This window comes from Pan troglodytes, chromosome 1 (assembly GCF_028858775.2).
Source record: "Pan troglodytes isolate AG18354 chromosome 1, NHGRI_mPanTro3-v2.0_pri, whole genome shotgun sequence".
Classification (NCBI taxonomy): Eukaryota; Metazoa; Chordata; class Mammalia; order Primates; family Hominidae; genus Pan; species Pan troglodytes.
In genome coordinates this window covers 228,094,811-228,111,029 of record NC_072398.2, presented here as the reverse complement: position 1 = coordinate 228,111,029, position 16,219 = coordinate 228,094,811, and the positions used below count along the sequence as shown (strand labels likewise).

The 16,219-nt window shown below is 51.7% G+C and overlaps 1 protein-coding gene across 3 annotated transcripts in view; it reads left to right on the top strand.

Annotated features, from left to right (window-relative positions):
• The first annotated feature begins 9,642 nt into the window (after positions 1-9,642).
• Positions 9,643-16,219, top strand: part of LOC134809435 (uncharacterized) — an 82,803-nt gene continuing 76,226 nt past the window's right edge. For all 3 annotated transcript variants that reach the window (XR_010155158.1, XM_063805580.1, XM_063805583.1), the window contains exons 1-2: positions 9,643-9,748; positions 10,435-10,655. Coding sequence is in view for 2 of the 3 variants with exons in the window: in XM_063805580.1 (XP_063661650.1) it covers positions 9,670-9,748; positions 10,435-10,655 (300 nt within the window). In the remaining variant the exon portion in view is untranslated. The remainder of the gene's footprint in view (positions 9,749-10,434; positions 10,656-16,219) is intronic.

The window sequence follows — 16,219 nt, the reverse complement described above, 5'->3', positions numbered from 1 at the left end:
CAGAGTGAGAGTGGAGATCCGTCATTCATTCGGTCATTTGGTGCATTGACTGAGCACCTTTCTTCTCCCTTGTCTTTGTGCTGATGTCTGGTGATGCTTGAGACAGGTGCAGTTCCTGCCTGCATGGAGCTCTGGGTCTAACAGACAGGATGGCGGCAAACACCTCATCAGATGGCCTGTTGGTTGTGCCCTGTCGTCAGAGGTATGAGAGGGAAAGCACAAGTGGAGGCCTCTCCCATGTGGCCCCTTGCCCCGTGGGCCCTGCCCAGGTGTGGCCACAAGGCTCCTGGATACCCACAGTCACCTGTATGTGTGCCACCATCCTTTTCCTGTCCCACTTGGAATGTGGGTGGGACCGGAATGTCAGCTCTGGACGTCCTGGGACCTCCCCAGGGCCAAGCTCCACACAAGTGATCCCAGATTGATCCTTGAGGTGATGGTGGGAGGTGCTGTCCCAGGCAAATATGGAAGGAGAGCTACCTGGTGACTCAAAAATTCCATTTAAATTAGAAGCATCAGGGGACCGGGAACCTGCATTGTTGGGACCTGACCACACTGAGACTCTGCAGGCAAGTCTTGGACCTCATGCCAATTTCTCAAAGGTTGGGTAGTCACTCACATACCTGTGTCCAGCCCAACCTCCACTTTCACTAGCAGATTGATCTTGGGTCAAGTTTTTAACTTCTCAGCCTCCTTCCTCATCTGAAAAATGGGTGACAACAGCTTCTACCTTGAAGGTTTTCAGTGAAGTTTGAATGCAGAGCAGCCGAGTCTTCCCTGTAAGGAGACACATGGGTGTTTTCTAACCCCCAGATGAGAACTGTGCAGTTGCATTATCCAGTGATGTGTCAGTTAGGCTAAGGGAAGGCTGGCTGCTACAATAAATAAATCTTGATCTTATTGGTGACTTTGCACAAGTTTACACACAGAGAGAATGCCTTGAGATAATAAAGGCAGAGAGATCAGAGTGATGCAGCTGCCAGCTGAGGAATGCCGACGGTTAATGACCACACCAGAAATTGGAGGAGGCAAGGAAGGATTCTACCTAGAGTATCTGAGTGACAGTGACCCTGCTCAGATGTTGATCTTAAACTTGTAGCTTCCAGAGCCACAAGAGAATAAACTTCTGTTGTTCTACTAAACTGCTCTATTTGTGGTACGTTGTTACAGCAGCCCCATTAAAATAACACGTGCATGAATGGACTATTATGACATCTTGTAGATATGACTTTTGTACCAACCTAACTTTTTAAAAAACAAACATTACTAAACACCTGATACATGCCCTAAAAGGTGCTAGGTTTTGAGGTTACAAGAATGGGTGAGACATAGTTCTTGTTCTCATAAAGCTCATAATACCATGGTTTATATGCACAAGGCAATAGAGAAAGTCAAAAGATTGTTATAGTTACGACAGACAGGCTAGGCATGAGGAGTCCCTGGAGCACCTAGGAGGGATGCCCAGCACAAGCTGGCAAAGAGAGTGACAGGGCACTGGAAAGATAGTTAGGTTAGAATAGGTCTAGGATGGGATCAGGGCTCAGGTGGGGAGAGACAGAGTTCCTCCAGGTAGCTAAGTCCTGGGGCTTGGACCAGAAGAAGTGTGTGAGGCATGACAGGAATGGAGTCACTCTACATGACTGGATGTGGAGTGTCTCGGTGGCACTGGGAAGGAGACATGAGGTCATAGAGGTCACAAGGAGCCACTTCAGGAGGGATCTTATGAGCCAAAGTAAACTGAGGCAACCTAAGAACTTTATACCCCCAGAAAGTGGGGATGATCAATAATTATTATGATTTAAATCATGGACAATTAAAGCCAATGCAATGGATACAAATTGGATATCTCTGGAATCATTCACATATCCATGTCTGGCCTAACCACAGAGTGGGCTACCCAAGGGCTCCTGCCTTTCCTCTACCCTGGGCAGAATTTTACACATTGTGAGTGGCCCCTGGCTAATGGACAAAGCAAAAACATTACCCGATGTCTCTGGCTGTCCCACTTGCAATGCCTGAGGCAAGGGCTGCAGCACAGGGAGCTTAATGGAGAGTAGATTCCCAGGAAGGTGGAGAGTAGATTGATGGTAGTGGGACAGGAGGGGAAGGAAGAATAAATCAAGGATTCATTGTTGAGCTAGTTACTGCTGTGGACAGCTAGATCTTAATTCTGCTGGAGACCCTGTGAGGAATTTTGTAGAAGGCATTTTAGAATTGCTCTCCGAAGGATGCAAGGTGGGAGCATTTATCCACCAACTCTCAATTTCATTTGAAGGTTGTCTCTGTGTGTGGGACATTCTGCAGCTTTGGAGAAAGCCCTGGTGCAGAAAAGCAGGGAGTCAAGGCAGCACAGGTTTGAAGGAAGACCCCATCAACATGCACGGAACTGTCCACGATAGCAGTGCTGAAATCGGGCGGGCCAAGGGGAGCCTGCTACAGTCAGCCCCTTAACTGTTAATCTGCACGTACCTCATCTTATGTTCCCTTTATCACTGAATCTTCAACATAGTGGCCAGTTGAACTCCCTAATGAAAGGCTTAAGCCGGAGGGATCTGTCAAACATAGCTAGTATTGCTGCTGTAGCAGGCCCTGAGAGGTCATAACTGAAATTCAGCAGCTCTTTCCTTCACCACTCATCCTAGATTTCTCAGAGCCTGCTTGGAATATGCTGATCACTGACACTAGTTATTGGTCTGGAGGTAATGAGGAGCAGAAGAGGGAACCCGAGGATAAGAAGCATCACCTTATGGAGCATTATCAGATGAAGGCTTGCCTTTTCATAGTCACCAATTAAGAGGGTTTTCCTCTCTAGAAAGGGGGAGAAAGTTCCCTCTTTCAGTTTGGAGGGGTCAATGGATAAGGTCCCAAATTCTCAGGTGCATTCTTCCACATGTCTCCATTCCTGGACTCAGGGTCCCACTCTTTCTATATTGATCCCTGACATTAGCCTTGAAGACCTGTCAAGGCTATGCATTCAGTCTCTTTTATGGTTTCTCCACCTTTAGATTTAATTACAGTCCTGATTTTCAGCACCATCTGCCCTCTGGCTGCAAGAGATGAGGGTCACTGTAAATGCTGCTATGGAGGCGTTCTGGCTTTGACAGCATAGCCTGAGCTGATAATTGGCTGACCTGAGCTTGTCATTCTCTTTCATCAAATCTAAGGCAGTTAACAAAACCCAGCAAACTCTCCCATCATTATAACTACTACTGCTTTCATACACTTCAAGTGCTAGTTAGTGTATAAGCCAATGCTTTCCTTTTGCCTGGACCTCATCCCAACACACTACAGGCAAAATATTTTATAGTTTAGAGGGATTATTGTCACACTTAACATCATCTAGGAATTTATCCATCAACTCCCAATCTTCAACATTTGAGGGTTGTCCCTGTGTGGGGGATATTCTGCAGTTTTGGAGAAAGTCTTGGGGCAGAAAAGCAGAGAGTCAAGGCAGCACAGACTTGAAGCAAGATCCCATCAATGTGCATTGAACTGCTCATGAGGAAGTGCTTAACATGTTAACTTAAGTGATTAACATCCCTGAAGACCCTGTCATGAAGTCTTTGTTGCTGTCTTTCCAGGGAACAGTCCAGTTCCACGATTCCATTCTGAGGATTGCTTTCTTCGTTAAGTTTGGATTCCCTAGAAACAGAGTCTGAGACAAGGTCTTGGATGCAGCTACTTTCATGGACCGGTGATCCCAGGAGGTAGAAGCAGGGATAGTGGGGGTGGAATAGGGCAGGAGGAAAGTTCAATGAAAGCATTTTCTATTGAGATGATTACAGCTGTGTTCAACTGAGGTCTAGTTCTACTGGGGACTCTGGGCACCGTGTAGAATGCCTCTCATTATTGTGCTTCTAAAGGAAGCGAGGCTGGGCCATTTGTCCATCAACTCCCGTCCCCTATTCTTTCCAGTTACCTCTGGGAGTGTCCCCTCCCCATGCCTCTGGGCTGTGCCAGTGAAAGGCAGAGCAGCCTCTATTGCATCAGAGAAAGCTCTGACTCCAAACAGCAGAGAGATACAGGGTTCCTGAGGTGGGGGACTTGTCCATGCCAATAGTGCTGAGGTCAAGTGGGCTGAGGCACTAAGGTGTGAAATATCACCAGCATCTGCTACTCCCAGCAGGCTGATTTGGATCCAGAAGGCTTCTACAATGTTCGAACATGTCAACTGCTGAAACCTTGCCTGCCATGGACCATGCCTTTGTTCCACAAACCTCATTTCTGTTCCCTGTGGTCCTGGCACTTCAACCCAACCTCCAAAGTCCCTATGGGTTTCCATGAATGGGGACACACAGCATCTGTATCAGGAGAGCAGACGGCAGTACACCAGCTGGGCACCTGCTTATAACTTGTTTGTCAACTCCTGTTTATGCAGGAAAAAGCAGACAGCCAGCTGTCACACTGTGCATGGATAAAACATCACATCAACTCCTGTTTTTGTATTTCGGTTGAGTAGTCTGCTGGGGCCCCAGGAGGTGTCAGGCCAAAACACTGTAATCCCTGGCTGGGATAAGTACTGCCTACTCCATTTTTCTCAGTTTGGACTCCTGGAGGCAAATGTCAGCTGTTTCATCAAAAACAAAATGCTCCCCTGTGGGACGATTTCAGCAGCTCACCTATGAAGGGTATTACTTTTTCCTCCACTTCTGAAAAGTCTGTCCTAGTTTTCTCTTCTGCCTGCACCAACCTTCATGTTCCCCCTTCATGAATGAGGGACCTGGGAGTGCTTGCTGAGGGCGGCATGTGGCTCTCTGAAAAATATACTATGGCCTTGACCTTGCTAACTGCAGAAGCCCATCAGAGTGGGACTGGACAGCCCAGGTGTGGAAAGATCTGAAGACCAGGTGGGCAAAGGGGATGTTAGAGAGCAGGTGGCTCCTGGATGGAACTTCCTGAGCACTTCAGCAAATGCAGGGGCAACCCGTGGTGGCTTCTCTACTTTGGGGCCCCCCCAGGACACCAATAAGAAAAAACAGAGGACAGAAGATTTGAGGATGTAAACAATTCCCAAATTGTCTTTGAATTTTCTGAGAGCCCAGGACCAAAGGCTATTTCCCAGGGGGCAGTGGGAAGAGCCTGTGTGGGGAGTGGACCTTGAGGTGACTCTCACTTCCCATTTGTCTTGTATAACCTTGAACAAGTGACAGAGTCTCTCTGAGGCCTGGCTCCTTCGCTTCCAACAAGGGCATAACATTTTTCACCCCATAGGGTTGTCATGGGATTAATGAGGTGACACGGGCAACTTGCTGGCCCTGCATGAGGCTTAACAAAAGCTACCTTCTTTTCCTTTTCCTGGTGTGTAGGGAAAAAAGATCAAGCTCTGTGGTTCATTGCCTGGAAAGCACACAGGCTTGGGGATGGTGAGCCACACCGTCGTCCCGCCAACCTCCAGGCAGTCTGAAGCGTGATTAAAAGAATGGCTTCAGATGTTGGGAGCACCAGGAGCTACCTCCCTCTTTGATCTGCTCGCTTAAAAAAATTCTGTCCTTACCATAGCCTCACTTCAGGCTTTTCAGTTCTGCAGGATTTCCTAATCCTCCTTTAAATAAAGATCAAAAAGGAACCAGCACTTAGCAGCTCCTTCTTTTTCCTGCTGGTCATTACTCTGTAGAGGTTTGGGTTGAAAGTCCTAGTGAATGACTCATGAGGATGGAGAATACTAGACCTGAGGCTCCAGACTAGTTGGAAAATGTGATCACCTGGTACCTGATCCAACACCTGATCTGTTTCTTTCTAGGTTTCTAAAAGAATAGGTGCAAGTCTGTCATTGTGCTAAGCACAGAGAAGCTTTATAGGTGTTAACTCATTGGCTCCTAACAATACCCTAGAAGGTAGATGTGTTAGTCTGTTTGTGTTGCTATAAAGGAATCCCTGAGGCACGGTAACTTATAAAGAAAAGAGGTTTATTTTGGCTGATGGTTCTGCAGGCTGCACAGGGAGAGGCCTCAGGGAGATTACTCTGTTGCTCCTGGAGAGGCCTCAGGGAGGTTACAGTCATGGCAGAAGGTGAAGAGGGGGCTGGCATATCACATGGTGGGAGAAGGATCAAGAGACAGGAGGGAGGTGCCAGGCTGTTTTTAAACAACCGGGTCTCACATGAACTCACAGAGAGAGGACTCACTTGTTATTGTGAGGACAGCAGCAAGCCATTCATGAGGGATCTGTCCCCACGACCCATACACCTCCCACCAGGCCCATCTCCAACACTGGAGGTCACATTTCAACATGGGATTTGTAGGGGACACACATCCAAACTATATCAGTTGGTGCTCATTATTGTCACCCATTTTACAGATTGCGAAGGTGAGGAACAGAGGGGTGGAGAAACTTACCTAAGGTCACACAGAGTAAGTGGGAGAGCTGGGATTTTGGCCACAGTATTTTGGATCCAGAGTTTGTGTAGATGACCACTCTGCTATACTACCAAGAATTCAACCAAAGGTAAATTCTCTATTCTTTTAAAAATTATTGATTGATTGATTGATTGATTGAGACAGGGTCTCACTTTGTTGCCCTAGCTGGCCTCAAACTCCTGGGCTCAAGCGATCCTCCCTCATTGGCCTCCCAAAGTCCTGAGATCACAGGCATGCACCACTGTGCCCTGTCAAGTTCTCTACTCTTACTAGATGTCCAGAACAATTCCTTGTGCAAAGAATGTGTCTTCCACTGCAGCTCAGGGGCTCCTGTGCACAGGGCTGACTGGACATTTGAGACTCCAGCACGGTCGGGGACCCTATTCCCCACAGTGTCTATGGGGACTCCAGCACAGTCGGGGACCATATTCCCCACAGTGTCTATTGGGACTACAGCATGGTCGGGGACCCTATTCCCCACAGTGTCTATGGGGACTCCAGCATGGTCGGGGACCCTATTCCCCACAGTGTCTATGGGGACTCCAGCACGGTTGGGGACCATATTCCCCACAGTGTCTAGGGCAGTTCCAGCACGGTCGGGGACCCTATTCCCCACAGTGTCTATGGGGACTCCAGCATGGTTGGGGACCATATTCCCCATGGTGTCTAGGGGGACTCCAGCACGGTCAGGGACCCTATTCCCCACAGTGTCTAGGGGGACTCCAGCATGGTCGGGGACCATATTCCCCACAGTGTCTATGGGGACTCCAGCACAGTCGGGGACCATATTCCCCACAGTGTCTATTGGGACTACAGCAGGGTCAGGGACCCTATTCCCCACAGTGTCTATGGGGACTCCAGCACGGTTGGGGACCATATTCCCCACAGTGTCTAGGGCAGTTCCAGCACGGTCGGGGACCATATTCCCCACAGTTTCTGGGGGGACTCCAGCATGCTCGGGGACCATATTCCCCACGGTGTCTATGGGGACTCCAGCATGGTCAGGGACCATATTCCCCATGGTGTCTAGAGGGACTTGGAGAGTGAATATGGAGCAGCCCATAACGTTTGACATCCTGGGAGATCGGTGGCTGTGGGGCCTGATCATCCAGCTTGACTGTACCCAAATAAAGCAGAAAATACCTACTAATTTAGTTCCAGGGTTAGTTACAGGTGAAACATAGAACTGAGGAGCGATTTTTCTCCTTTTGACCTTAAAACAAGGGTGAAAAGGCAGAGTGAGCTGAGCTTTGCTCCCCAGAAGCTGCCAGTCCCAGTTGTTTCTGTCTGAGGGGAGTTTGGGAATTGGGGCTCTGGTCCCCGTGTGCAGCGAGCAGATGGGGCAAGTGGGTGGTGTGGGTGGGGGAGGGGCATCATCGGTTGTGAGGTCAGCAGACATTTATCTTCAGAAAGAGAAAGTCTCAAAGCCGGGCGCAGTGGCTCACGCCTGTAATCCCAGCACTTTGGGAGGCTGAGACAGGTGGACCATCACTTGAGGTCAGGAGTTTGACACCAGCCTGGCCAACATGGTAAAACCCCATCTCTACTAAAAATACAAAAATTAGCTGGGCATGGTGGCACATACCTGTGATCCCAGAGAATAGCTTGAACCCAGGAGACGAGGCTGCAGTGAGCCGAGATCGTGCCACTGCACTCCAGCCTGGGTGATGGAGCAAGGCCCTGCCTCAAAAAAAAAAAAAAAAAAAAAAAGAGAGAGAGAGAGAATGCCTCAAGCAAAGGGAATTGTCCCCTGGAGGAGAACTGTGTGCTGAGCAGACAGTGGGTCCTGACTCAGGGGTGTGGCCAGAGCAGGGTGGGTACTGCCCTTCACTCTCATCGCCTCAGTGGAAGGTGACTTCCAGATCTGTTTCAGGACAGGGACACCCAGGTCCCCCTTCTCCCCTCAGGGGTGTGAGATGGCCTGAGGACAGTATGAGTTTGGGAGTAAGCTGCCTCCCAGCAGCCTCCCACACTCTCACATGTGCACACACGTGCACACATCACACACACCCAGGGCACACATGCACAATCACACACACATAAGCATGCACACACCCAGGGCATACATGTACACACATGCGCCACCACACATATGCTCATACATGCATGTGCACACATGCATAAGCAGGCACACACTGATGCAGGGCACACATGTACACACATGCACAACCACATACACATACATACATGCACGCACATAAGCACACATGCACTTATACAGTGCATGTGTGCACATATATGCATGTGCACACACAATAAGCATACACACACGGCACACATGTACACACATGCACAACCATACATGCAAATACATGCGTGCTCACACACACAAAGCATGCACATGCTTATATAGAGCACACATGCATGCACATATGCACGGATGTACATGCACACACTCACACAGGGCACACATGTACACACACATGCATACATGCACAACCACATACATGCACCTACATGAATGGGCACACACACAGAGGCATGCCCCCACATACACACTCCCCCAGGCCCAGACTCCCAGAGCAGGAATAGTTCTAGGGCTCTCCTTTAAGGCTTGGCATCCTTGCTGGGGCACTGACAGACACTCCAGGGTTTACCCTGGGGACTCAGCGCCAGATGCCTTTGGTAGCCGGGGCTGCTCCCAGGAATTTGAGGGGAAGCCCGCCAGAAGAGAAGAGCCAGTTAAGGCAGACGACCTGCAACACCTGGAGAGATGGCTGCCCTGGGGAAGGGAGGGACGCTGCCACTGTGCCTTTAGCATGAGTCTTCATTTAGATGTTAATTATTCACTCAAAAAGATTTACTGAGCGCTTACTGGGTGCCAGGCATGGCTGTCTAGGGTGCCATGGTCAGCAAAGCAGACAAAGCCCTGCCCTCGTGGAGCTGGCATGCCAGTGGAGGCAGCAACAGTATTTTAAAAAGTAAAATGTGTTTCTGTTTGAGTCTGAGTACCGTGGAGAAGGCATAAGGGATGAGGCAAACGGAGAGGAGAGCCGCGATTGGAAGCAGGTGACCAGGGAAGGCCTCCTGAGAGGGCCAGGAATAGGTGCAGACCTGGAGGAGGGGAGGGAGGAGCCCTGCAGACAGCGGGGAAAGAGCACTCCAGCCAGACGCACAGCAAGTGCAAGTGCCCTGAGGCACTGAGAGGGTGTGGCTGTGTCCCCACCCGAATCTCATCTCCAGTTGTAATCCTCATCATCCCCGCGTGTGGAGGGAGGGACCTGGTGGAAGGTGATTGGACCACAGGGGCGGTTTCCCCAATGCTGTTCTCGTGATAGTGAGTGAGTTCTCACGAGATCTCATGGTTTTATAAATGGCGGTTTCGGCTTTTCGGTCTTTCCTGCTGCTTTGTGAAGAAGGTGCTTGTTTCTTCTTTGCCTTCTGCCACGATTGTAAGTCTCCTGAGGCCTCCTCAGCCATGCAGAACTGTCAATTAAACATCTTTCTTTTATAAATTACCAGTCTCGGGTGGTATCTTTATCGCAGTGTGAGAATAAATGAATATGGGCAGAAACACATGGCCAGTCTCCAGGAGCAGACAGGAGGCCAGAAGGCCGGAGCGGAGACAGGGAGAGGAAAGCGAGGGACGCTGTAGCCGCGTCCCGAGGGCCTGGAGGGCGGCTCTGGTGACCTTGGCTCTTGCTCTGTGTGAGCCAGGAGCCATGTGAGGGTTTCGAGCAGAGGAGTAACATGGTCTGATTTCATTGTTTTGGGCTGGAGGGACTGGAAGATGGAGTTGCCGCTGAGCTGAGAGATGGCTGGGGACAGCTCTGGGGAATGTGGATTTGGACGCGGTAATATGCAATGCTTATTGGACATCCCAGTGGCGCTACTGGGGAATCTTTAGGAAAAGTGGCCCTGACATTTGGAGGAAAGATCACAGATGGAAAACGTGCTTTCGGGAGATTTGAGTGTAGGGCTGAGGCTGGACGTGCTCACCAGGGGTGAGTGGGCAGAGAGAGGGAGAGATCCCAGAATGAAAACCTGGGTCCCACTGTTAGGAGGCAGGGGAGGAGTGGGATCCACAAGGGCAAAGCAGCCACGTCCCTTGACTACGGGGTCACCATTCACCTCGCAGGCCATGTGAATCGCACCCCTGGAACTGTGCAGGGCCCACCTGTGTGGCCACACGCAGTGACCCTGAGCAAAGGAGTGACCACAGAAGTGCATGGCAAAGCAGAAAGGTGTGACGTCTTGGAGGACGCGGGAGGAAAGCACGCCCAGCGGACAGGAGCCATCACGCGGCTGCGGGCTGCTGCTGAGAACCTGGCGTGGGCCACCATCGTCAGCAGCGTGGAGGTAACTGACGACCTTGGCCAAGAAGTTGGGTGGCAGCGTGGAGGTCATGCTCAGAGTGAGTGGGCCCAACAGATGGTGGCGGGAGAGGGAGTGGAGATCACAGGCGTGGATGGCTCTTATGAGCCTTTTCTCTGTAGAGGGGAGTGGGGGAACGGGGGAAGCTAGGAGGGAGCTGTGCTTTGTGCGTTGTGTGCTGTGTGCTTATCAGTTAAGGGGAAAAACAGCGGCAGGTGAGTTTCGTGTGTTGCTGGGGATGGTGTGGCAGAGGGACTATCCCACGAGGGAGTAGACTGAAGCAGGCTTGCTGGGGTGATGGCCTGGGCAGGGTCGAGGGGGTGAACTTAGTGCACAGGGGGAGGGCTGGCGCTGGAGAGGGGCCTGGACTGGCCCCTGGGGTGACAAGGGAGAAGGTGGAAGGCCTGGGCACTGAGGTGGGTTGTGGAACCTCCTGGAAACTCCCTTTTGAGACAGTGACATGATGCCACCACTCAGGAGACTAGCGTGTGGAGGGGCTGGGGGCCGGGCCAGCAGGGAGGATGAGGGGCCCCCTTGAGATGCATGGGCTGAATGTAAAGTGAGGCCGATGGCATGAGCTGTTCCTCATCCTCGTTGAGCCGAAGGATGCGGGTGCTGCGAGTTGGGGGATGGGCGACTGTCCCTGGGACTGAAGTTTTGCAGGCTGCCAAAGCGACAGGGCATGAGGGTCTTGCAAGGAGACCTCTAAAGATGAAGCAAATGCGAGGGGGGCTGAGGAGCTGTTGGAGGGGTGGGAGTCGGCGGCAGGAGTGCAGGGAGGGCCACAGGGGTTGGGGGGAAGGGCTGTGGCAGTCGGCGTGGCCCAGGGAGGGGCCAGGAGGATGGCAGCGGTGGTTGTGAGGGTGTCTGACATTGCGTGGCCATGAGGGAGGAGTTCAGCCAATGCTCGGTGAGGGCCAAAATGGAGGAGGGGCTGAGAGGAGTCAGACTCCCCATGACTGGGTGGGAATGGGACGGGGGCAGGGCGTGAGTGACAGAAGCTGAGCCTTCCAGGAACCAGGGCTGGAGGGGGACTTGGCAAAGGGGATGGGGGCCACCACCCCCACTGACATGGGACTCAAAAAGGAGGCTTTGACTGTGGAGGGAGGGAACGGGGTCTGTGCATAGACTGTTGGCAAAAATGACCCCACTCCCGCCCTGCGTCTCTGCTCTTGGTGGGGCGGGGTCCCTCCCAGACTCTGGGCTTGGCTGCGTACCTTGCTTTGACCAGTGGGACATTAGAGTTGAAGGCTGGAAAGCCCATGTCCACTGGGGCTTGTCCTTTTGCTGGGCCTGGAGTCCCAAGGCTCCCATGGGCACAGGCTCAAGCCAGCCTGCTAGAAGGTGAGATGCTGCCCGGGGGAGAACTGGGGAGCCCTGGCCGATGGTCTGCTGCATGCAGAACGGGTGAGGAAGCCCAGCGAGATTATCCAGCCACTAACCCACCAGCCTGGGGAGCATGACACGTGAGAGAGCCCAGCAGGGACTAGCAGGGCCCAGAAAATTCACCCAGACAACCCGAGATTCGTGGGAAGGAACCACTGTGACTGTGGTGTGTAGCTTTAGTGCTGCTGTTTTTTGGTTATTTGTTAGACAGTGAGCAGAAGCTCACTAGTGTAGCCTGAAAGCCACCGTAAAAAGCAGAAGGCCACCCACCCAGCTTCAGTTCCGTGGGCCGAGGCCGTGGGAGGGAAAGCGGCCCCCCGCTAAGACAGAGCAGGGGAGGCATGCACCATGGGGGAGAGAGCCAGGGCCCTGCTGGAGGCAGTGGGTGAAGGGACCCTCTAGAGGAGTGCTTGGAGGTACAGGGGATTTTGCTGATGACTGGCTGTGGGATCTGAAGGTCAAAAGTGGAGGGGCTTTTGAGAGCCGGAGTGGGTGGGTAATGGGGTCAGAAGGGTGAGCGCTGTAAACAGGCTCTCAGGGCTTGCTAAGACAGCTGCTCCAATCCAGTTCAATAAACATGTCGTGAGGTCCCGCCAGGGCACGGCCCAGGGCCAGCTGCTGCAGGACACGTGTCTGCTGTCCACTGAGTGTGTAGAGCTGCCCCCAGCCCTGGCAGCACACGTGGCGCGACTCACTCACCATGCTGAAGAAGGAGCCAGTCCTTAGCCCTTCCCACTAACAGTCAGTGGGGTTTTTTCTTTTCTATGGGAACATGTCCTTGTTTTTAATTATGAATGTCATAGGAAGCTCAGATTTACCTAGCAGAAATGTCATTTGTTATCCATGTATCTGTTTTGTGGGGTGAAGGCTACCTAGCGGGGTAAGTGACAAAGCAAGAGACAAGAGCTCCCCTGCCATGAGCCCCAGGCCCTCTCGGTGCTCTGCTTGGTCATGGAGAGACCTTGAACTTGTTGCTTTGAGGGCTCGTTAGCATGTAAACCAGCTATTATTAGATTTCCAAGCTCATATTTATGTTTTATTAATCTGTGTAATGAAGTTCTCTTTCTCCCGACACCATCAGGGAGGCATTTGCCCAGGAAGGCTGTGCCTGTGGCAGAGACTCATGGCTCTGGCCTATAATAAGGGCCATGTACATCTTGCAGCCTGGTGGAGGCCGTGGAACACCATCCTGCAGTTCTGGGTCCCCTGACAACTGAATGTAGCCCCCACCGGCTCTCCTGGAAGGGCCCTCTCACTCAGAACCAACCTTCAGCTCAATTGCTTCCCACTCTGGAGGGATGCTGGGGAGCCCCATCCAGAACCCCAGCCTACTCCAAGTTCAGCAGCTATTTCTTTCTTGTGTTTCAAGGATTTGCAGCCAGAAGCTCCCATTCCTTGGAGTCTCAGAGTGATCAGCTTTTCTGAGCTGTAGGTTTTGGAAAATATGGCTTTCTTGAACTTGGCCACAAAACCATTTGATTTTATAGGCCAAGGAGCCACCTTGGAACATCCTGTGAAGCCCCCTTGAGAAACAGGCACAGACAGGACCGGCGATTTGCCAAAGTCTGGTCTGACCTGCGTGAGTGTTTGCGGTGCCTTCCTCTCTGTGACAGTCTTCATGGTTTAGATAGATTTTTCTGCCTTGTTGCTCCAAATTAAATAATCACTACATTTTATTTAAACAAGTTTGTGTTTGAAGGGCACTGTGGTACATGAAGAAGATCCCTGGGCATTTATTAATTCATCTGTGTGAGTCTGTTCTCATGCTGCTAATAAAGACATACCCGAGACTGGGTACTTTATAAAGGAAAGAGGTTTAATTGACTCACAGTTCAGCATGGCTGTGGAGCTGTCAGGAAACTTACAATCTTGGTGGAAGGGGAAGCAAACATGTCCTTCTTCACATGGCGGCAGCAAGAAGAAGTGCTGAGTCAAAGGGGGAAAGCCTCTTATAAAACCATCAGATCTCATGAGAACTCAATATCATGAGAACAGCATGAAGGTAACTTCCCCCATGATTCAATTACCTCCCACTGGGTCCCTCCCACGACATGTGGAGATTGTGGGAACTACAATTCAAGATGAGATTTGGGTGGAGACACAGCCAAACCATCCGTATCATCCATCCATCCATCATCTGCCCATCCTTCTCTCATCCACCCTACATCCATCCATCCATCATCCATCTGGAGTGGTGAGACAGATGAAGAGTTGCCCACCTCACAGAGTGTGCAGGGTCGTGGGGAGGGTGACAATGGGTATTTTAGTTGGGGTTATCAGGGTGGGTTTCTCCAATCAAGTGTTTTGATCTGAGACCTGAAGAATGATAAGGCATCAGCCACTTAGAAAACAGGACAAACTCTGTGGCTTCTTCTTGCCCATACCCCGGGAGACCATTTTGAAGTGTCGGACTCTTTTCCCTCCTTGCCGTTGGTGTCACTTTTATGTCCTGGCTGTCCTCTCTCCCCTCCTCTTTGCTGTCCCTAAATCTTTGTGACAAGATGTTCATAGGAAAGTGGTGCAGGGCTGAGACACAACCTGGGCCCCTTCCCTTGTCCTGCCCTCCATAGCAGGTGCATTTAATCTTCAAGGCTGCAGAATGGCTGCACTGCTTCCAGGTACTGCATACACATCCCAGGCAGGAAGAAGGCAGAGGGGATGGAGAAGCCATCTCACTTAGATTCCCTTCCCAAGGCCTGCAGGGTTAATCTGCAGGGAAGTCTCTGAGCTGAAGGGAGTTCTCAGCAGGGCTGTAGGTGGCAGGAGTTTGGGAATCACAGAGCCTGGACATCCAGTCCCTTCAAATCAGGCTTATGATTCACCAATGTCCCAGCTGCCTCTAACAAGACTCACTGCTCAGCAGACAAGCTGAAGAGCCCCCCTGGAAGTGGCACATTCCCAGCAAAAGCAGCTCAAAAGGATTAGGAAGGAGAGGCAGCGTGCATTCCAACCCTGTTGGGCTTCTGGCCCAAGGCCTGCGTATGTTTACAAGCCCGGCTCACACCTTTGTGATCTGATGCTCATTGGGGCCGATGTGTCTTGGGAGCCCCTGAATCTGTTAGGGACCATGTTTCTCCAGCATGGTCCTTGAATTGCTGGCTTTGAGCTGTTGGCTTTGGAAGGGTTGGCTGGGCCCAAGCGTTCACAGCCTGGGAACTGCACGTGAAGAGAAATGGAGCTTTGATCACAAGATGTGAAATTTGTCATCTCTTTCCCCACCTGGACATTCACTCAAGCCTCTCCCTCCCTGTTCCTTTAATAACATTTATTTTAACCAGTCACTTGTATCATTTTTCTTGATTCACTTCACCTTGGGCACTTTCATTATTTTCCTCACAAAATCAAGGCTCAGATTTAATTTCCCTCTCCCGTTTGATGGCCTGGCAGAGTGGCCAGGAGGGGGAGGAGGATGTGTGGAGGCATGAGGTGAGGGGCCCTGGGGGCCTCCGGCAGGAAGGGCTGTACCTTCCCAGGGGTGTGCGGGCAGGAGGGAAACGCTGCATCTGGGAGAGCGGGGACCCTCACAGGCAGTGGGTTGGGCTGCTCATTCCTTGTGGGTGGGTGGGGGGAATTTTCAAGCCCTTCTCCTGGGGTCCCTCCTGGGAAATCTTTCCCCAGAGTCTAGGCAGGCCCCTTCTGGCTCTCTGTCTGGCCAGGGTGCCTGCTGGGGATTTTGCTGAGACCCCAGAGGGGAGGTGTCCATGCCAGGGTCTGCCTGGGTGCCCAGAGCCTGTGGCCATTTGGAGAGCACTGGGCCGAGCGCCAGGAGACCAGGCTGCAGTCCTGTCAGGTGGAACTCTGTGTGACCTTGGGCAAGTGGTTCCCTGTCTCTGCACTTTCAGAAAGTGAGGGAGCTGGGCTTGGTGGCCACGGCTCTGTGCAGCTTTGCAAGTCAGCATCGCTGATGCTTCCAGGTGCTCCATCTCTGTGATGGGATCACAGATTCAGCAGGCGTGCGGGGACCTGGGGACCTGGCAGTGTTCCTTTGCACTGTTGAAGCCACATGCCTAGATTTCCCCACAGGGTGGTGAATGAGGCCAGCCCGGCGTGAGCCAGCGGCCAAGTTCCTCCTCTGTCTGGAGTCTTGTGGGGCTTGGGGAGGCCACAGCATCCCCTGTGGGTCTTCCTTTCCTTTCAAGTCTAGGCGATGGCTCAGGGAGGGG